Source organism: Rissa tridactyla, chromosome 17, assembly GCF_028500815.1.
Source record: "Rissa tridactyla isolate bRisTri1 chromosome 17, bRisTri1.patW.cur.20221130, whole genome shotgun sequence".
Classification (NCBI taxonomy): Eukaryota; Metazoa; Chordata; class Aves; order Charadriiformes; family Laridae; genus Rissa; species Rissa tridactyla.
In genome coordinates this window covers 271,875-292,777 of record NC_071482.1, presented here as the reverse complement: position 1 = coordinate 292,777, position 20,903 = coordinate 271,875, and the positions used below count along the sequence as shown (strand labels likewise).

General features: G+C 71.5%; 1 protein-coding gene across 17 annotated transcripts; it reads left to right on the top strand.

Moving 5' to 3' along the window:
* The first annotated feature begins 14 nt into the window (after positions 1-14).
* Positions 15-20,783, top strand: PHLDB1 (pleckstrin homology like domain family B member 1). Of its 17 annotated transcripts, none has more exons than XM_054222912.1 (26): positions 15-83; positions 4,507-4,611; positions 4,988-5,111; positions 5,184-5,354; positions 7,160-7,285; positions 8,623-9,725; positions 10,442-10,684; positions 10,762-10,899; positions 11,016-11,153; positions 13,106-13,234; positions 14,375-14,530; positions 14,634-14,744; positions 14,887-14,976; positions 15,610-15,732; positions 16,494-16,631; positions 17,131-17,286; positions 17,656-17,823; positions 18,102-18,218; positions 18,331-18,424; positions 18,608-18,652; positions 19,048-19,339; positions 19,450-19,540; positions 19,645-19,791; positions 19,919-20,138; positions 20,229-20,314; positions 20,499-20,783. In XM_054222912.1, exons 2-26 carry the CDS (start codon positions 4,552-4,554, stop codon positions 20,637-20,639), a joined length of 4,407 nt encoding a protein of 1,468 aa, XP_054078887.1. In that variant the 5' UTR covers positions 15-83; positions 4,507-4,551; the 3' UTR covers positions 20,640-20,783. The 17 variants fall into 17 exon arrangements, with proteins under 17 accessions (XP_054078887.1, XP_054078886.1, XP_054078884.1 ...); XM_054222911.1 differs by having other exon boundaries at positions 17-83; positions 4,510-4,611; XM_054222909.1 differs by lacking the exon at positions 15-83 and adding an exon at positions 3,072-3,298 and having other exon boundaries at positions 4,510-4,611.
* The last annotated feature ends 120 nt before the right edge of the window (positions 20,784-20,903 follow it).

The window sequence follows — 20,903 nt, the reverse complement described above, 5'->3', positions numbered from 1 at the left end:
GGCAGCGGGGCGGGGACTCGGCGGCGCGGGGCGGCGGAGCCGGGACGGGGCTGCGGCAGCGGCGGAGCCGGGACGGAGCGAAGGTGAGCGGCGGCGGCGAAGGGGCCGGGACAGCTCGTCTCGCCGGGTGGGGGCACCCCCGGGCACCCGCTGCCCGGCGCGGGGGGTCCCGTCCCGCGGGGACCCCCAGGCGGGGCGGCTCTGGGGCTCGGCGGGGGCCGTGGGCGGCGGTGGGGGGTCCCTGCCGGGGGGGTCCCGAGGAGGGGCGGCGGCGGGAGAGCAGGAAAGCCCCTCTGCCGCCCCCGTCCCCGCACGGCTCCCCGGGGGTGCGTGGGCGGGCCCGGAGCCGCGGCCGGCCCCGGTGGCGAGCGGGAGGCCGGAGAGCCGCCACCCGCCGCGGGAGGCCGGGGCGGCGTCTCGCCCCCGGGTCCCCCGGCGGCTCACGGGGAGGCGGCGCCGGGCCGAGGCCGCCCCGACGCCCCCGGGGTCCTGGGAACGGCGCTGGCCCGGCCGGACCCCGCTCCCGCCGGGGCCGTGTTTATTCCGGCCGCCTGACGGGCTGAGCGCGGCCCCTCGCCCGCTGCCAGAAATCCCCAGGAATTTGGCAGCCCCGGGAGGTCTCCAGCTGCTGCGCCGAGGGGCTGCCTGCTCTCCTGCCCTGCGAGCCCCCGGCCCTCCCCGGGCACCGGGACGGGGCTGCAGCGGGACAGACTCCTCAGCCCAGCGTGGCGGGCGGCTCGGAGACCAGGCAGCGCTGCCCGGGGGATTTTTCGGCAAATTCTGGTACGTGCGGGTTTGCCGTGCGCGGGTCTGCGGTGGGCAGGGTGACGGAGCTGGTGGACGAGGGTGGACTCGTTTGCGCGACGGGACGGTGGTCACCGACGGGCAGACACCAGAAGGGAGAGCGATGCCCGTTTCGGAGGGGTGAGGTTCAGCCCTGGCCCTCTCCCAGCCAGCGCTGGGCTGGGTGGCGGGTTTGTGCCGGGGACAGATCTGAGACCCACCAAACCCATCCAGGGGAGGTTTAGGATGGATATTAGGAAAAACGTTTACACTGAAAGGGTTATCGAGCACCGGAACAGGCTGCCCAGGGAAGGGGTTGAGGCACCATCCCTGGAGGTTTTTAGAAGATGGGTAGACAGTGCTTAGAGGTGTTGTTACTGAGGGTTTTGATCAGAGTTGGGTTGATGGTTGGACCTGATGATCTGAAAGGTCCCTTCTAACCTGGGCGACTACGATTCCATCCTGGGCCGTTGTCCCCCAGCCGTCGTTAGCAGGAGCCACAGGTGCTCCCAGCTGAGTGCCTGCCCTGCAGGTGGGAAGCCATCGTTAGCTACGAGAGGGCTTAGAGGAGTAAGTTTCCATCGCTGCGACCTCACGAGGGCTTGTGGAGCTCAGTGGCAGTGGTTTCCCTGTCTGTGCTGCAGTGGCCAGAGGCTCGTGCCGATGCTGGGCTCGGTGCTGGAGCTTTGGGACCGCGCATGGTGTCACCAGCCCTTGGAGCTGGCTCCCCCTGGGGAGCGTCGGGTGCTGGAAAGCAGGGATGCGTGCTCTCCCAGACACAAGCATGTGCTGGGCATCCCCCGGTGTGATGCCGGCAGGGCCTCGGCCGGAGCGCAGCTGTGCCGCGGCGGTGCGGGAGCGCTTCCCGGGAGCTCTGAGATCAGCGGGTGCGGCCGGGATTCCTTGGCTCCCGCCGGAGCTGTCTGGCGGCTGATTTACGGCGATGTTATTGCCAGCAGCGTCACGTCGTCCCAGCAACGGGGATGCAGCCCCCGCCGCCACCCCCCGCCCGGGTAGGACAGAGCCGGCCGGGTCTCCCCTGCTCGCCGTGGGGCAGCCCTGGACCTGGGGGCAGCGGCCGGGAGCGGGCTCTTTGCTCCCCCTGGCTTTGTGCCGGAGACGGGCTGCCCCTTCCCCGCTGCCGGCGGAAGGGCCGGTTGTTTACCGGGGCGGAGGGTGTGGGAAGGGGTGAGCGCGCCCTAAGCGCGTTAGCAGATGGGGAGCGAGCAGGCGGCCAAGTTGGACGGAGGCTGCGATGCTGCGCGGTGCTGCTCTGGCTCCCTCCCGTGACTCACTTGCCCACAGGCGGGGAGGAAAGGCCGTGCCGTGGGGTGCCATGTGCCCTCCCGGGGCATGGCTGGCACCGCCGAGGGGGCACGGTGGGGACGGTGCCCAGCTGTGTGTGCTCCGCCGCACCGGTGCGGCCCCTCGGCAGCGTGGGCTGGCCGGCCGTGCCCTGGTTGCGTCCTGGCCGTGCCCTGGCCGGTGGCACGCCGTGCGGCTGCAGGGTCTGCCTACCGGCTGCTGGCACCCGGCCGTGCCAATGGGGCGCGAGGCAGGTCGTGCCATGCCCCGGTTGGGTCTCGGTGGGCAGCAGTGGGTTGGGCAGCAGCAGACCCCCCAGGACGCCCGGGCAGTGGGGTGCAGGGGCTCCCCGGGAGTGTGATGGCGGCAGGGCAGCGTGTCCCGGTGCAGCCCGGCCGGCGTCGGCGGGGCTGGGCGTATTCCCAGGTGAGGCCTCTGCCTGCGCTGGGAGAAGAAAGGGGCTTTTGTCCTGCGGGAGGCCGGGGCCGAGCGGGCAGCCCAGCGCAGGGGGCACGGGGGCCGGGGGCTGTTTGGCGGTAACCGAGCCCGACCCCTTGGCATTTGCTGCCTTCGCCGCTTCCCACGGCGGGAACAAGCGGCGCGTTCTGCAGGCAGCGGCGGGAGAAGAAAGGCCGCCTTGTCCGCCCCAGCGGTGGGGCGCCGACCGGGGCGGCCACGCTCCCGCCCCACATTCCTCCAGCAGGGCCGGCTGGGCACCGCGGGGACGGGCGGTGAGGAGCCAGGTGAGGGGCTCTGCCAGGGTGGGGGGCGATGCCGGGGGGCCGGCAGCGTGGGCGTCGGGGAGCAGCCAGACGCTGGGGTCCCCCCCCAGCCCATGGGGGCTTGCAGGGTGGAGGGGGTTTGGGCAGCAGGAGGGGGACAGATCCTCCAGTCGGCAGGGCTGGGGGTCCCCGTCTCCCGGGCAGCAGGACTGGGGGTCCCCCGCGATGCTCCCCCGGCACAGCCGTACCGGGAAGGGGTTAACCCAGCGCAGGGTCCCACCCTGGCCCCGCTCCCTTCCTATCCAGCAGCCCGGCCCCTCCTGGCTTTTCCTCCTTCCTGGAGATGTGAGGGGGGCCTGGGTGCGGGCGAGGCGCAGGGTCTCAGCCAGGCTCCAGGGTCTGCGGGTGCTGCCGCCCTGCGCCCGGGGGACATGGGCACGCTGCCGCGGAGGGTCCCGCTCGGCGCCTGGGCCAGCACCGGGTGGCAGGTAAGGGAAAGCGGGGGGGTCCCACCTCGGCAGGAGCTGCTCCCGGGGGGCTGCCTCTCTGCGTCCCCCTGCTCCAGCCCAGCGGCCCCCATCCCACGCGGGGCAGCCGCCGTCCCGATAGACCCATCACCGCGGGGCAGCTGTGGGCCCCACGGAGCCCTCGCCGTGGGGCGGGCGTCCCATGGAGCCGCCCGGGCTCCGTCCCAGCCCTGCGTCCCACGCCTGGTGTTTTCCAGTATTTCATTTTTTCCGCAGTGTGTAATAGCCGCCCGCTCGCCCCCGCAGCCGCTGGCCGAGCTGGGGGGGAGGGGGGCCCTCACCCCCCAGGACGCCGGGGCTGGCGGGACCGTGGGGAGATGCGGCAGGGAGCGGGGCCGGGGGCTCCTCCTGCTGCCCCGGGAGCGGGGTCCTTAGCGGTGGTGGGGGAGCGCTCCCCGGTTCGCTGCCCCTGCCTGCCCGGGAAGGGTTAAGCCGCGTTTGGCCAGGCCTGGGCGGAAGGGAAGGGAGGGACGTGGGGAGCAGCGGACGGTAAATTTAGTAACCCCAGAGCATCCCGGGCTGTGACGGTGGCGTGAGCACCGGGTGACGGAAATCGTTCCTCCCCCAGCCGCCTCCTGCCCCTGGAGAAGGGCAGCGAGCGGCAGCGCCGGCGGGCGGCAGCTCTGCCAGCCCGGCGCGTGCCGGACACGGGGCTCAGGCACCGCGAGGTGCTGCTGCCACCTGGGCGGGAGCGAAGGTGTGTGCCCAGCTGCCAGGGACGGGCACTCACGGCACACGTGGGTGTGCCGGGGTGTGCCGCGGGCCGGGCACGAGCCAGCAGGTGATGCTGGGGACAGCTGGGTGCTGTGCTCGTCTGTCCTTGGCCACCAGTGGCCATCGGGGTCTGGCTGCCCGTCGCTCTCGGCGTTTGGGGCGTGTGTTTCCTACACCAGCTCCCCAGAGCCGAGGCGGCACGCCGGCTCTTGGCGCCGCATCCCGGCCTGACGCTTGGCACGGGTTTCCCCGGGTGTGTGCCTTGCCGTGGGGATGCTCACCGGCTTTGGGCCGATGCTGCAGGGCCGGAGCTGAGGAGGGGAATCCCTTTGCTGGCAAACCCGGCCCGGGGCGGGGCAGGGCTCGCGAGGCTCGTGCTGCCGGCAGGGATGTGCCGGAGGAATACGGCAGAGCCCAGCGCGGTTGCCTGTGCCGACCTCCTCCATCTCTCCCAGCAGCAGCCCGTGCCCGAGAGCACCCGGCGTCTCCGAGCGGGTGCCATGGAGGCAGCCGGCAGGGCCCCTGCCAGCCCGACCCGCAGAGTCCAGACCATCATCCAGGTGAGCGCGCGGGGCTGCGGGAGCATGGGGATCTGGCCGGGAGCCTTCTCCACCGCCGCCAGCCCTGCCACGGGCGGCCGGTGCTGCCCTCTGGCCTCTGCTCGCCCCAATCCTATTAGGGGATCGGTGGCAAAGCCAATCAAGATAAGTGCCTGGCAGCTCAGATCCTCTTAGACGCAGCCCAAGCCCCAGGGATCTTGTCCCCGGGGCGGGCAGGATGGAGCCCCAGCTCCTGCATCCCACCGCTGGACTGTCCTGCCGCGCGCGGCTGTGCCCGGGCACTGCTCCCTGCCTGCGGCACTGCTGTTCTGGAGCAGCCCGGGGTCCGGTCGGGGCCGCAGCCGCGGGACCCAAAAGCATCCCTCCCCTCCTGCAGAACAGCCCCCTGGACCTGATCGACACGGGCAAGGGGCTGAAGGTGCAGACGGAGAAGCCGCACTTGGTGAGCCTGGGCAGCGGCCGGCTCAGCACCGCCATCACGCTCCTGCCCCTGGAGGAAGGTGAGTGCCGGCTGCTGGGGGGTCCCCGTGTCACGCCGGACCCGGGATGCTGAGCCACCTTCTCTACCGCAGGGAGGACCACCATCGGCACGGCCGCGAGGGACATCGTCCTCCAGGGCCCCGGGCTGGCGCCCCAGCACTGCTACATCGAGAACGTGCAGGGGACCCTCACCCTGCACCCCTGCGGCAACGCTTGCGCCATCGATGGGGTGCCGCTGCGGCGGCCCACGCGCCTCACCCAAGGTAGGGACGGTCCGGGATCCTCCAGGGTCGTGCCATCGGGTATTGGGGTGTTTGTGCGTCCGTCCTGCAATTGCGTCTCCTTCTGGGATGCTCCTGTCGTCTTGCCGCGGGGTGGGGACGTGCTGGATGCGGGCGGCCTTTGGGCACCGACTCTGCCGTGCGCCCGGGGCTGTGAGACGGGGGGCAGAGACCGACACCGGCCACCTGGTGCCGGGCAGGGTTTGGTCCCCGCCGTTGCGCCCATTTCCCAGATAGCGGCGGGGACGCCGAGGCCGGGTTGGGGAGGGGGGACGGAGGCGGAACACGACCCTGCTCTGCCGGGGCATCGCTGCCGGGGACCCGCCGTGGCGGGGCTCGGGCCCTGCGCGCCCCCCGCCAGGGCCGCCCCGGGGGTCCCTCCCCAGGGCCTCCCCCGTCCCCGCGGGGCCGGTGCGGCGGGTCGGACCCCGGGCGGGGGCGGCGGGGCAGGGCGAGGCCCGTCCCCCCCGTCCCCGCCCGCCGCCCCTCCCCGGGGGCGGTGCGCGGCGCTGCCGGGCGCGGCGGCGGCGGGGCGGTGAGTGCGGGGCGGCGCGGGGGGGACACGCGTGTCCGTGGCGGGAGGAGGGGGGGGGGCGCTCCCCGTCCCTCCGCAGCTTCCAAAGCCCCTTTGTGTCCCCCCCCGCGCGGCCTCGCTGCGCCACCCCCCCGCGCCCCCCCGGCCTCTCCCGGGAGCGGGGACCCCCCCGCGTGGGCGCTGCCGCCGCGTCCCCTCGGGGGGACAATGGGAGCCACGTGGCCGCCGCGGAGGGGACGCGACGGCGGCGGAACCGACCCCGGGGCGTCCGGGGCGCGGGGCGGGAGCCGCGGGGGGGTGCGGGCGGGGGCAGCCGAGCCCCCCCCTCCCCGGCCCGGGCGGCCGCAGGGCGAGCGGGCAGCGGGGCCGCAGGGCGGGGGCGGGCTCTGCCCGGCGGCGGCGGGACGAGCCGCGGGGCTGCGAGACCGGGGCGCGGGGTGGGGGTGCCCCGCTCGGCCGGGGCGCTGCCCGGCTCCGGGGTCGGTGATGCCCCGAGCCGGAGGAGCCGCCGGAGGAGCCGTCGCCGGGCCGGGCGCTGGCGTCGCCGCCGGGATGGTCACCGAGCCGGGGCGCTGCGGCCGCTCCTGCCGGGGGGAGCACGGCTCCGTCCCCCCCGGGCGAGGAGGCCGGGCTCCCGCGGCGGCGATGGCGGTTCAGCCGCCCGGCCCCTCGCTCCCCCCGCCGCGGGCCTGGGCTGCCGGCTGCCTCGACAAACACGGCCCCTCCGGCGAGGGATTTTCGGCCGCGGCTGCCGGAGCGGAGCGGGGCGAGCCGCTCCCCGGGGCCCTGGCAGGCGCTGCGAGGCGGGGTGTGCCTGTGGCACCGAGCCTCCGGCCGCCCGACGCTCCCCGGTGCCGGCACGCCGCTCCCCGACACCGCGGGCGGCACCGGAGCGGGCACCGTGCAGCCCCGCTCCCCTGCCCCGGCCGCCTTCCCCCGGGAGAGCTGCCGCTTTGGGCCAAGAAAAGGCACTTTGCGGCCGGGGACAGGAGCTGTCTTGTCCGCAGCTGGCGGCCGCGCAGGCCCTGGAGCGCAGCCAGCTCCCCGGCGGCAGCGGGCCCCCGGCGCGGACCCCAGCTGTGCCTGCGCCCGCCACGCGCTGCCCGCGCCGGCGGGGAGTGACCTGGATTTCAGCCTCCCCCTAAGCCTCTGCTGACGGCAGGAGCCCACTCCCCTCCTGGGGACGCCCCGCAGGGACGGGCAGCACCCGGCCCCTGCCTCGCCGGCTGAGCCCTCTGCCCTCTCTCCCCAGGCTGCACCATCTGCCTGGGCCAGGCCACCTTCCTCCGTTTCAACCACCCCGCCGAGGCCAAGTGGATGAAGAGCATGATCCCGGCAGGGGGACGGAGCCCGGCGCCTCTCTACGGGCTGCCAGCAAGTAGGTGACCCCTCCTGGTCCCAGGCGGGGTGGTGGGGATGCTGGGGTGATCCTTGTCCCGCGCCGGCGTGATGTTCTCCTAGCCCGGGCTGCTGCGGTCAGGAGTGGGGCTGGCGCTCGGCCGCAGATGTGCCAGCCATTGATTCGGCATGGCAGCTGCACTGGTGTTTGTTAATGATTAATACCTCCTGGGAAGAGGGTAACGGCGAGGGCGGCGAGGCATGGCTCCCGCCTCTGCCCAGCCTGGCCACGGCAGAGCTGTCGCCCGTCGGTCCACGCCGGGGATGCGGGATGCGCGGGGCCCCCCCGGCTGCCTTGGAGCGGGTGTTTACGTGCTGGGGTGGCCGTGCGGAGGCTGCGAAGGCCGTTTCCCCGGCTGCAGTCCTCCATCTCGCCAGCTGCTTATCTTGCTGTGTCTGCCTGCCGATGGGATGAGCGCCTGCGCCGCGATCCGGCGCCGCTCACGGGGATGTCCAAACCCCCAGCAGCGGTCCCTGCGCTGGCAGCCCTTCTCCCTGCCCCGACCGGCACGCCCTGGCACGGCGAGAGGAGCTTGGCAGCCGCCTGGTGCCACGTGTGTGCCGGGAAGGCAGGCTGGGGGACGGGAGGAGGGACGCGGGGAGGTGCCGTGGCCGTGGAGCATCCCGCGCTTACCGAGCATCCCACGGCCGCTGCCCCGCCGCACCGGGCGGCATGGCGCAGGCAGGGCTGCAGCACGTCCCTCTGGGCGCTGCCGGCCGCCGCGGGGGAGCCGCCGGGTGCCAGCGGGTGACGCAGCCCGGGTGGCACGCCGTTCTGGCCGGGCTCCGCGCCTGCCGCTATTAGCTCGTCCCCTGAGTGACAGGCACATCGGTGCCGTGCCGGGAGGACGGGGTGGCCCGGGCTGGGGGCACAGCGAGGCCACGGGCGACATGGCGGTGGGTCCGTACGCGCCGTGGGTCTGTGCTTTTGGCTGTCGCATCTCTGCCCTCTTGCTGGGGTGCCGGGGACAAGGGATGGGTGCCGGCGGGTGGCGCGGGCAGCTGCTCCCCGAGGGAGCGGCCGGGAGCTGCTGGCGGCAGCGCGGGGATGACGGGAGCAGGCCGCTGGGCTGCGTTATCGGGTTTCTGTCTCCCTGGTGATGGGGCCGGCGGGATGCCGGCCTCCTCCCTGGCGCAGGAAACAGTGGCCGTGGGGCGCGGGCAGCTCGGCGTGGGGGCAGAGGGGCTGGGACGCAGCGCCGGCTCTGCCAGGCCGCGCCGTGGGGCGATGCCGGGTGGCTCCGTGGGACCCCAGCCTGGGCAGAGGCTGCGGGGGGCTCCCGCCGCGCTGACGCCTGCTCCTCTGTGTCCCTGCAGAGCCCGAGGCCCTGGTGAACGGTGGCCGGCAGCCGGCCGAGCGGGGGTCTCCCAGCCACAGCTCCCTCGTCAGCTCCATCGAGAAGGACCTGCAGGACATCATGGACTCGCTGGTGCTGGAGGAGCCGGTGTCCCCTGCCGGCAAGAAGACGCCCACCCGCGGCCGGTCCCCCCTCACCCCCGTGGTGAATGGGGGTGGGCGCTGCCTCCTGTCCCCCCCGCCCAGCCCCGGGGCCGCCTCGGGGGGCTCCAGCTATGAGAACGCCTCCCCCACCTTCTCCCCGCTCTCCTCCCCGGCCAGCAGCGGTGGCTACACCAGCCCCTCGCCCAGCAGCCAGGAGCAGGGGCCTGCTGTGCCCCCCCTCGTCCCGCTCCGCTCCTCCAGCTACAACCACGCCGTGCAGCCGCCCCCCCAGCGCCCACCCCCCCCACCTGGTGGGGGTCCCGGCGAGCCTTGGCCGCCCGAGAGGCCCGGGGACCACCGGGCAGGCAGCCCCCGGCTGACCCCCAGGGCCATGCCACGGCCGCGGGGGACCCTGCAGGAGCGGCCCCCCAGCCCCTTCCGCGACCCCCCGGCCCCCAGTCGGCAGCCCGCTGGCAGGGCGGTCCCGGACCCCCGGCTGCAGCCCCCCGAGAGCCCGCGAGCGGCCCGCAGGAACATGGAGAGCATGCGGGAGCTGCCCCCCTTGAGCCCCTCCATGTCGCGACGGGCTGCCAGCCCCCGGGTGGCCCCCGACGCCCCCTCCCCGCAGCCCCGGCTGGGCAGGGAGGTGGCCGGCAGCCCCCGCGCCAGGCGCAAGGGTCCGGAGGAGCCGAGGGGTGCCGGGAGCCCCTCACCCCCGCTGCTGGTGGACACCCCCCCACGCCGCCCCAGCTTCGGCGCCTGCCTGAGCCCAGCGTACGGGCTGAGCTCCCCGGCCGTGCCCTCGCCCCGGCAGAGCCCCCGCACCCCCAGGAAGCCCCTGGGGGACCCACGGCCGCCGGTGGGGCCGCGGGAGCGCAAGAACAGCATCACCGAGATCAGTGACAACGAGGACGAGCTGCTGGAGTACCACCGGCGGCAGCGGCAGGAGCGGGTGCGGGAGCAGGAGATGGAGCGCCTGGTGAGCCCCGGGGTCCTGGGGGTTCGAGGGTGGGATCCCCCCCTTTGCAAATGCCTTTCGGCTTTTGCTGCTTTAAACCGCCGCCCTCGCCTCTCAGGGATTTGCCGCAGCTGCCAGCCTGCTGGCTTATCCGGGGGGATTACGGCCAGGAACGGCCCTCGGTGCACGGCAGCTCTGCGGGAGCACAAACCCCTGGCTCGCAGAGCCCGGGGACACCCACGGGGTCGGCACGGCTGGAACCGCCGCGCCCCCGGCTTCGCAAAACCCTCCACGTCTCGTCCAGCCCCGCCGGGGCCACCTCGGCTGGCGACGGTGCCGTGGCGTTGTGGGCACCGCATCTATATTTAGGTGGATGGAGTTTTTATAGAGGCGGCAGCTGCCGGGGTGGGGTTTGCCCCGTGCGTCTGCCGGTGCCGGGGCCGTTTGCTCAGCCCTGACTCAACGCCCAGCGCGGGCAGCCTGAGTCACTGCCTGGAAATAGCGGCGGCGCTGGGCAGCCGCCTGTAATTAGTCCGCCTCCAGCTCATGGCGTGCCTGGCTCTAGCGAGGGGTCGGGGCGGGCTGTGCCGGGCTTTGCAATGTCCCCAGCCCGTGGTGGCATGTGGCAGGGTAAGGAACGAGCCCGCATCCCGGCGCCCACCGTTGGCACGGGGTCCCGCGGGCTCTGCCGGTGGCACGTGCTGGGCGGGCGCCACGCTGACCGTTCTTCCCCGCAGGAGCGGCAGCGCCTGGAGACCATCCTGAACCTGTGTGCCGAGTACAGCAAGACGGACGGCAGCGAGGCGGGCGACGTGCAGCGGCTCCTGGCCGGCGAGGTGGATGCTGGCCGGCGGGTGCCCCGCGGTGCCGTGGCTCTGGGCCGTGCCACCAAGGAGCTGCGGCAGAGGGAGAGCCTGGAGAAGTCGGACGAGGAGAACCTGAAGGAGGAGTGCAGCAGCACCGAGAGCACCCACCACGAGGTGAGGGGACGGCCGCGCTGTGTTGCGCCGTGTCAAGCCGTGCTGTGCCGTGCCATGCCAACCTGCCCTCTCCACAGCACGAGGAGCTGGCGGGTCCCCGGGCCAAGGAGGCGCAGCGGCTGGAGGAGGAGCGTGCCGGCGCGCTTGGCCGCCTGGACCAGCTGAAGGGCCGCCTCAAGGAGCTGGAGCAGCAGCTGCAGGAGACGTCGCGAGAGGTGAGGGGACGGGGCGTCCTGCCGGGTCCCCCACGGCTCGCTGCCATCGCCCCGTCCCATGGGCGAGAGCCGGGTCCGGCCGGGGCAGCCGTGGTGACGCAGCCGTGCCGGCGCAGGCGGAGATGGAGCGGGCGCTGCTGCAGGGTGAGCGGGAGGCGGAGGCGGCGCGGCTGCGGCAGGAGCAGGAGGCGGTGCAGCAGCTGCAGGAGAAGCTCGCCGGCCTGGATGCCAGCATCCGGAAGGAGCGGGACAAGGTGAGCCCCGGGGCAGGGCTCCCCACTGGTGCCGTGCCCACCCCGGTGCTCGCAGACGGTGCCGCGGTGCCCCGCGCTGTGGTGTTCCCCTGCGGAGAACTGTCAAGGAGCATTCCCTCTGGGTTGGCGCCGTGGGGGGGTCTGTCTGTCCGTCCCTCTGCCTGGCACTGGTCCCGCAGCCCTGCCGCAGGAGGGCAGGGTTGGCGCTGGGGCTGCGTTTCGGCCGCCGTCTGTCTGTCCATCGCACCGGAGGGGTCTTGCAGGGGGCTCTGTGGCACGGGGCTTTCCCGGACGGCTGCTGCCTGCAGCGGGCAGCGCCGACCCCGGGGTGGGGGATCCCGTGCCAGGGGGCTGCATCTTGCGGCATCCCCGGGCTCTGCTGCCCATTTGGGCATTTTCACGTGTGACGGCGGCCGCCGCCGTAGCGTTCAGCTTGCTGGAGGTGGCCAGGAAATCGGTGCGGGTGTTTCGTTTGCCTCGGTGGCTAAGGAGGGGGTCCCGGCCCCCTTCCTTGGAGTCGTGTTTGGTGCAATTGCTGCTGTGATCTGCCAGCCGTGCCGAGGGCACCCGTGCCTCTGCGCGCATGGCACGCTGGTGCTGGCTGCTGGTTGCTGGCCATCCTGCAGCCTTGTGGCCAGCGTGGCACGGCCCTGGGCGAGCTGCTCCGCGGTGGAAGAGTTGCCGGGTCCCGGCTGCTTGCTGCTGGTGGCCCCGCGCAGCTGACGCCTGGGTCCCGCTGCGGCTCTGTGCTGCCGTGATGCAGTGCCAGCGTCCCTGGGGTCTGGCTGGCCCCGTGGCTGGAGGTGCCCTGGCCGTTCGGTTGCCCGTGGCTGGGCAGAGCTGCCATCTGCGCCTGCCAGCCATGCCCCCATGGCGTTTTGGGGGTTTTGTTCTGGTTTTGGTCCTCTCTAGCCAGGGGCAATGTCGTGCAGAGCCAGGAGAGGAGCACAGGGAAATTCCCCTCCCCGTCTCTCTTCTGGCCTAACCGCCCGCTTTCCTAACCAGCCTGCACTAATTGCACTAACGATGCCCGCTCTGCAGTCTGCCATCGCTTCGACATCCCAGGGCACCCTGCAGCCCCTGTCCCGGAGTGCCCACCCGTGCCAGCCCTGTCTCCCCCCCAGCGTGTCCCCCCACCTCCCTTTCCGTGGATCCCTGTGTCTCGGCGCTGCCGCAGCATGGAGTGGGGTTTCCCAACGCCCGGCCCCCGCACGGCGCTGCCAGCGCTGCGAGAGGGGACCCCCCACGCCAGCCCCGCGTTGCTGGGCTCCATCGTGCTGCCCCATGGCGCTGGCGGGGAGGGTTGGGGACGCCTCCCGCTCCTGCTGGGGCCAGGACCGAGTGTCTGCTCTGCTGCTAACGCGGCGCAGCCCGAGCATCTCCAGCAGCAGCGCTGTGCCTCAGTCTCCCCTTTTCACTGCCATCCCGCGGGCAATTCTCCCCTTCCATGGATGGGGGTGGCCCGTGGTCCCCCAGCCCGCGTGCGGGACCTGCCGTGCTTCGTTGGCAGCATCCTGGATGGTGAGCATCAATTAACAAAGCTCGTTAGCAGTGGTTCAGAAGGTGCGTGTGGTGCAGCCGTTCGCAGGATGGGGATGACTTTATCCGTGCTGTCAGTATCAATCTTTTCCTACCCGTAAGTGGGTTTTCAGCGTGGAAACGCGCAGCTGAAGCCGAGGGCTGGCCGTAACCCCTCTAACACCGCCCGGCCCGGCTCCCCGTGGCCGTTGCTCTCTTGAACCCCCGTAAAAGCCAGTGATGCTCCTCCCTGCCAGCCCCCTCTTTTTCCAGCCGAGCCCCTCTCTAACTCTGCAGCTTCTGCATGGCGTGGATTTGAGAAGTGTGTTTTCTCTCTCTTTTTTTTTTTTTCTCCTGTTTCTTTTTCCCTTTTCTTTTTTTTCCCTTTCTTTTTTTTTTTTTTTTTTGTTTTGTCTCATTCTCCCCCGATTCAGGAAAGGGCAAAGGTTGATGCTGAGAGGAAGGAGCTAGAGCAACTCCGGGCGCTTTACCATGAGTCGAAGAGCCACCTTGATAAGTGCCCCGAGTCACTGCGGGAGCAGTTGCGGGAGCAGATGCGAAGGGTCAGTGTCTCCCCCCACCCCCCCCCCGGACCATGGCCCACCTCCCTCCGCTCCAGCTTAGGCCAGCTCTTCCCCGCCAGCCGGGGCCGCACTGGGAGCGTCGCACCCGGGCTGGAGGTGGCTGGCGCCGGGCACCGCCGTCCTGGTAAGCTTGCCGCTCGCCCGGACGGGGCACGCACCCTGCCCCGCAGAGGAGGGCAGGCTGGGGAGCCCGGGGGACCGTCGGCTCCTCCTGGGGCTGGTCCCAGCTATTTCCTGCTAGTGTTTGTTTACACCGCGCCGTCGGTTTACATTACCGCCGGTCTGCAGCATTTTTTCCCCAGCATCTGGTATTTTCCGGTAGTGGCCGACCTTCCCCAGCCCGTGGCCGGCGCCTGCCCTGCCTCGCTGTGCGGATCACCCCGCCGAGCTGCAGCCTGCTCGGGTCGGGGACCCCCGCGCTGGGCGCGGGTCCCAGCGTGCGGCGGGCAGCGACGGCGACGGGGCGGTCCCGGTGCGCGGGAGCCCTCGGTAGCCGCCACGCTGGTGGTGCCACGCCGTGCCCCGGAGTGACGGCCGTGCTGCGCCCGGAGCAGGGTGTAACGTGTCCCCACGGGGAGCACGGCGCGGTTCTGCCGGGGCAGCCCCGTCAGACCCTGAGCTGAGTCCGGCCGCGGGCTGCTGGTGCTTGAAGGCTGGGAGGACGCGCAGGCGTTTGTCCGGCGCGGTGCTCGTCCGCGGGGGCTCTGCCGCCCGCCAGCTCGGTGACGCGGGGCCACGTGGTGGTGGTTATGCCAGCGTGTGGCGTTTTGCCACCCAGATGCGGTTCGATAGGCGCAACTCGTCTCTGAGGGCCGGTGAAGCCCCTGGCCGCGGCAAACTCCTTGTCTCACGGGGGTGCCGGCTCTGACTGGCCGGTACCCGGTGCTTCCATCGCCTTCTCCAGACGGGCAGAGTTGGCGGTGCCGTTGCTGGTGCCGAGCAGAGGGAAAGCTGCCATCACAGGGCACCGGGGACAGGCTTTGCCATGGTTCCCGTTCCCAGCCAGCACCTGCAGGACGTGGGGGCACAGCAAGAGGCTTCGCTGCAGGAGACCCCCCTGCAGGACGCGGAGGCGCCCGGCCAGAGGGAGTGACCCCCTGTGCCCTTCTGTGTCCGAAGGAGGCGGAGGCGCTGGAGACGGAGGCCAAGCTGTTTGAGGACCTGGAGTTCCAGCAGCTGGAGCGGGAGAGCCGCCTCGAGGAGGAGCGGGAGGCGCGGGGCCAGCAGCTCCTGCAGAGCCGGGCTGAGTGCCACCGCAGCATCGCCCGCAGGAAGGTAGGGCTGGAGGGGGGCAGCGGGTCCGGCACGGCCGGGCGGCACCCCTGGCTGAGCCCCGCGGCTCGCGGGCGGGCGCTCACCCCTGCTGCCCCCTCCCCAGGAGCGGGTGGCCGCGCTGGACGCCCAGGCTGCCCAGGTCCGGCTGCAGAGCGCGCAGGAGGCCGAGCGCCTGGGCAGGGAGAGGAACGGCATCCTGCAGCTCCTGCAGAAGGTAACGCGGCGGTCGGGGGGTCAACGTGCGCTCCCCGACCCTGGGGACAGGGTCACACCGGCTCTTGCTGAGGTGCTGAGACTGGGGGGGACTCACAGGGCGCCATAACCATCCTCTGCCTCTGCTCTCACCCCGCGCTCAGGAGAAGGAGAAGCTCATGTCTCTGGAGCGGCGCTACCAGCTGGTCACAGGCGGCCGGAGCTTCCCCAAAATGTCCTCGGCTCTCAGAGAGGTCAGTGGGCAGAGGGGAGGGTGGTCCCTAGGGCTGCTCTGCCGCCACCCCGAGCCGCTGTCGCCAGCGGGGACGAGCCTGGTGCACGACAGGCTCTGCCCTGCAGCGGCTCCCGTGCTCCGAGCGCCTTCTGAGAGCTCAGAGCCCCTCCGTGGGCTGCAGAGACCGTCGCCAGGGAGGGAGGGAAGGGCAACGGGGCCGGGCTGGGGAGCAGCAGCACCATCCCTGCTGGGCTGCTGTGGGAGCCCTGGAGCAGTCCAGGCTTTTGCCGGCGGCTCGGCGAGGGCTGCGAGCGCCCACGAGGGAAGCGCTCAGCACGGCTGCGGAGCACCAGGACAGGCACTGCCTGCGGTCCCGTCCTTGCCCGAGCGCAAGCGTGGGGCTGTCTTGGTGCCGGCACGGGGGAGTCCTTCCAATTCACGTCCAAAGGCTTTTAGGTGGGAGGGGGTGGCCCCGTTGCCCTGCTCGCGGCTCTGAGCGGGGAGCCAGAGCCACGATGTCCTCGGGGCCCGCGGCGGTGCCCGACCCGCTGCTGGGGAGAGGGGCAGGATGGCAGGCTGCCCTCGCTCCTCCTGCTGTCGCCGCTGGGCTGCTGGTGCCCGCCTTGCCTACATGGTCTTTGCCCTCCGACAGGAGACCCTCCATATCTCAGAGCCTTATGAGCTGTTGGAGGGAACTAAGCCCCCGAGCCCCCTGCCAGCAGCAGCCGCCTCCTTAGCTTCTCCTGCCGCCCGCTCCTACCCCAAGGCACAAGAGGTAACGGGACTAACGGCACGTGCTTGCTCGCTTGCCCCCCCTTGGCCGAGCCGCTGCCAGACCCCTTACGCGGACTAACCTGGCCTTCGGGCAGCAGGGCATCCCCACGGCGCACGCCGACATGGCATGGCCGCGGCATTTCTCAGTTAGATCTCTGGTGGCTGCACCCACTAACGCTCAGCGCCCGATTTCAGGTGCTCTCCTGAGCCCGCCGGGCATCCCGGCTCCCGCTGCCGCCCTGTGCCTCGCCGTGTGGCACAGGTGTCCCTGCGCTTCCCCTTGCCTGCTGGCTGCGCACCTCCTGACGGCATCCGTTAGGGTCCTGCTAGCCTGGCTTCCCCAAAAAAGAGCCAATCCCCGGCTTTAGCCTGTTTGGTTCAGAAAGGAAGTGGATTTTAAGCTGGCTCGGAGCAGCTTGAGCTGTCACACTGGGGAGGGCTTGTGGCCGGGGACCCTGGGGGACCCCGAGATCTGGGTGATGGGAACGGCTGACGGCGCCTGGGCCCTCGGCAGGGCAGCCACAGCCCTCCGTCCCCGGTGAAGCTGCGCCGAAGGCAGGCGTGGGGCGGGATGCGGGGACGCCCAGCCCAGCTCGGGCACCCAGCTCCCGGCACGGTGGCGTGTGCCGCGGCAGCGCGGGCAGCGAGGCAGGGAAGGGCTGGGCAGGCGCGCGGGGAGACTTGCTCCCGCTCCGCGGGCAGCGCCGTGGTGCCAGCGCATGGGTCTAACTCTCCTCCTTCTCCTCCGCCGTGGATTTCTAGGAGTACATGAGGCTGTCTGACGTTTTCAGGTTCTGCAGCAATGCGCACGGCCCCAGCCCGGACACTAAAGCTTCTGCCGCTGCCCCTGCTGCCGCTCAGCGCTCTTTCTTGCTTGCTGTACCTCCCGCAGCCGACGAGGTACCTGCTCCAGAGCATGCTCGGGTTTGCTCCCGTGGGTTGCTGCCGCATCCCGGGCGGCGAGGATGCAGCAGCGGCCTCCCCGCCTCCCTGGTGCTCGGAGCCCACCTCTCTCTTGGGCTGGGGGAGTCGTCTGGCTGCAGCTGAGCAGGGAGCAGAGGCTGGAGCCGCCTGGTCTCCGGAGCGCTTCTCGCCTGCTCCGGACGGGCTTTGCCCTCTGGGGTGGCAGCAGTGGGGCTGGGCAGGCGAGCAGGTGCCCAGGGGGGTGGGAGGGTGGCCCTTTGCCTGTTGGACCCAGTCCTGGCCACCAGTCCCAGGCAGGGACGATGCAGAGCAGGCAGGGACCAAGCCGGTGCCCATCACCGGGGCGGCGGGCACCACCAGCTGCCCTTCCTCCTGGGGACCGGGCACCCTCTTCTGGGGGCTGCTCGTTGCCCTCTGCCTGCTTGCCCTTGCTTGGAGCCTCTTCTCCCGGTTTAATCTGCCTCTCTCTGCCCAGTACGTGACCGTTGAGCAGCTCTCGGGCATCCTGGGCGGCCCCCGCGCCCCTGCTGCTTCCCTGCTGAGCTGCACCCCGCTGGCTCCTTCATCCTCAGGCTGCGCTGCTCCTCCTCCTCCTCTTCCATCTCTCTCTTCTCCCTCCGTCTCTGCAGAGGTTTGTGCCCCGTTTCCTTCCCTCTGCCCTCGCGCTCTCCCGGGCAGGGATGGGGATGCCAGAGAGGGGCTGAGCTGTGGATGATGCTCTCGCCCGCCCGCACACCCCTGGCTGCTCTGCCGCTGCTTCACGGCCTGCCCGGACCCCCACGATGTGGGGCAGGGGGTCTCTGTGCCCTCACGGCGCTTCCATTGGCTCTCGCCGGCCCCGCGAGCAGCGACGGGGTCCCAGGGCTGCCGGGGTCCCTGGGGGGTTCTAGGGGAGCGGTGCGGGCGCAGGCAGCGATGCTCCAAGCTCTCTATCTGTGTGCGTCTGTCCCTTTTGCCGCGTTTCACCCTCCCTCCATTCTCACGCGACGTCTCTCTCCAGATGGAGCAGCAGCTGCCGGGGGGCCCTGTGTGGCCCCCGGCTCTTGATTTAGAGAAGTGGTACCAGGAGGTCATGGCTGGCTTTGAGACCTCTTCCTCCTCTCTCTCTCCTCCTTCTTCCCCTCCTCCGCTTCCAGCTAAAGCTCACTCCTCTCACAAGCCTCTCCAGGTAATCCCGGCTCCGTGTCGCTGGGGCTCAGGCTGCGGGGCAGCACGGGGACATTCCCGCCGGGCACCCGGCTGACGCAGGGGCAGAGACCTGCAGCGGGCAGCACGCCTGGGGCAGGCAGCCGCTGCCTCCTCTCCCTGCACCCCTGCCAAGATGGCACCGACAGCGGGGCAGGGTCTGGGAGGGGATGCTCGGCCCCGCCGACGGTGGAGCCATCCGTCCAGGGGGGCTTTCGCAGCTCCCCCGGGCCCCTCTCACCCCCCTGTCTCTGTGCCCAGGTCTATCGTGCCAAAACGGAGGGTGACGCTGGTGCCCTCACCCCTCGGATGAAGAGTGGGACACCCTCGTCCTCGCAGCACAACCTCTCCGTGCTGGGGCGCAGCCCCTCGCCCAAGGTACTGCCGGGGGGAGCTGGGCGTCGCGTGTCCCCGGGCACCTTGGCCACGGCTCCTGTGTGCCCGGTGCCAGCCCCCGTCCCCGCAGCTGACCGCCTGCCATCCTGCCCAGGGCCCCCCCAGCCCGGCGGGCAGCCTCCCCCGCAACCTGGCGGCCACGCTGCAGGACATCGAGACCAAGCGCCAGCTGGCCCTGCAGCAGAAGGGTAAGCGCCGGCTCCGCGGCCGGGCTCTGCAGGTGGTGGGACTCTGGGGAGACGTGGGCGATGGAGAAGGGCGCCCGGCCGAGGGCGGCGGCGGTGCTCCGGCGGGACACGGTGCCTCTCTCATGGTCTCTCGCTTCCACCCTCTCTCCCTCCCGACCCCTCCGCCTGACGGCGTGTCTCCAGCCCAGCCGCTCCCAGCAGAGCCCTCGCAGCCGGGCAATCTACCAGGTAGAGACGTGGGGCGGCTTGGAGGGCCTAGAGCAGCCCCAGAGGCGGCAGCATGGCTGTTTGCTGGCACCTTCTGCCACGCGTAGGAGGGGCACGACCAGCCCAGGACCCCGGGTGCCTCTCGGCGTCCGCTTAGGGACAGCCCTGTGCATCCCTAACCCGCTAACGCTTTGCCCAGCCCGCTCCTGCCCGCCTGGCGCGCGTCCCCCTCGCCTGCCTGGGGGGATGCTGCTTGCCGCGCTCACCGGGGAGTTGTGATGGCAGCTCCCACCATCCCGCCCCAGCTCCAGCAGTGCCTGTGGCATCTTCCGCCCGCACTGTCCCCTCACCCACCGCCCTGCGGCTCTGACCACGGCGCGCTCAGCCATCGCCGTCATCTTCTTCCCGTGGCGCAGGTCAGCAGGTGATCGAGGAGCAGAAGCGGCGGCTGGCGGAGCTGAAGCAGAAGGCGGCCGCCGAGGCTCAGTCCCAGTGGGAAGCCCTGCACGGGCAGCCCCCCTTCTCTACTGCCTTCCCCGGGCTCGTGCATCACTCCATCCTGCACCACCACCGTCCCCCCGGCCTCGGGCCCCGCGCCGAGGAGCTGGACCACGCGTACGACACCCTCAGCCTGGAGAGCTCGGACAGCATGGAGACCAGCATCTCCACCGGCAACAACTCTGCCTGCTCGCCCGACAACATCTCCAGGTAAGCCCGTGGCCACCTCCCCCGGCCGGAGGGCCATCCCACTCTGCCGGCCATGCCGCTGGCCCGAGGCCCTTCCGGCTGGGATGGCAGCTCCCGCGGCTGTCTTGCAGTGCCAGTGGGGTGGAGGCAGGGAAGATCGAGGAGATGGAGAAGATGCTGAAGGAGGCGCACGCGGAGAAGTCGCGGCTGATGGAGTCCCGGGTGAGCGGGGAGCGGGTCGCCCGGGCAGCAGGTCCCCGCCATGGCTCAGGTCCCCCGTAGCCCCCTTGCCCCCACGCCGGGGCTGATGCCTCTGCGTGCCGCAGGAGCGGGAGATGGAGCTGCGGCGGCAGGCGCTGGAGGACGAGCGCCGGCGCCGGGAGCAGCTGGAACGGCGGCTGCAGGATGAGACCGCGCGGCGGCAGAAGATGGTGGAGAAGGAGGTCAAGCTGCGGGAGAAGCACTTCTCACAGGTGCGGGGTCCCCCGTGTCGCCCCGGACGGCGAGACCCAGCTCCCCGCCGGCGTCCCGGGGTGCCGGTGGGGAGACGCGGCTCTCTCTGCCGCTGCCGGGCTTTGCAGGGCTGTGTTGCTTTTCCAGGCTCGTCCCCTGACGCGGTACCTCCCCATCCGCAAGGAGGACTTCGACCTGCGGCTGCACATCGAGTCCTCGGGCCACAGCGTGGACACCTGCTACCACGTCATCCTGACGGAGAAGATGTGCAAGGGCTACCTGGTCAAGATGGGCGGCAAGATCAAGTCTTGGAAGAAGCGCTGGTTCGTCTTCGACCGCATGAAGCGCACGCTCTCCTACTACGTGGGTGAGTCCCCGCGCTGCCCCGCGCCATTGCCCCCTCCCCGCCCCCTCGCCCGCAGCCCCGCGGTCCTCACCGCTTCCTTCCCTCGGGCAGATAAACACGAGACGAAGCTGAAGGGCGTCATCTACTTCCAAGCCATCGAAGAAGTTTACTACGACCACCTCCGCAGCGCGGCCAAGGTGGGAGCCGGGACCCCTCAGCATCACCCTGTTCCCCATCACCCTCTGCCGTGCGGGCGGGTGGCAGCCGGGGCCGGTCCATGGTCCCCCACACCTGGGTGCCGCGGGCAGGACGCCGGCGGGGGGTGGAGGGGTTCACGCCGTCGCGCTGACCCCCCCCTCCTCCTCCTCTCCCCTTCCCCAGAGCCCCAACCCCGCGCTCACCTTCTGCGTCAAGACCCACGACCGCCTCTACTACATGGTGGCCCCCTCGGCCGAGGCCATGCGCATCTGGATGGACGTCATCGTCACCGGGGCCGAGGGCTACACCCAGTTCATGAACTGAGGGGGGGTGGGGGGCGCAGCGCGCCCCGGGGCCGCCGGCGGGAGGGACCCTGGAGCCGCCGGAGCCCCGCCCCGGGACGCGGTGTCTTTTTTTTTTTTTTACGATGTCGACTTTTTGAAAACAAAAAACTTTATTGGAAACGCACCGGAGTGTCGACGCGCCACGGGGGGGGGGGGGGGGGGGAGGGCCGGCGGACCGGGCTCGCGCACGTGGCCGCGAGGGGGCGGGGCCTGGGGAAGGGGTGGGGCCGGGAAAAGGGCGTGG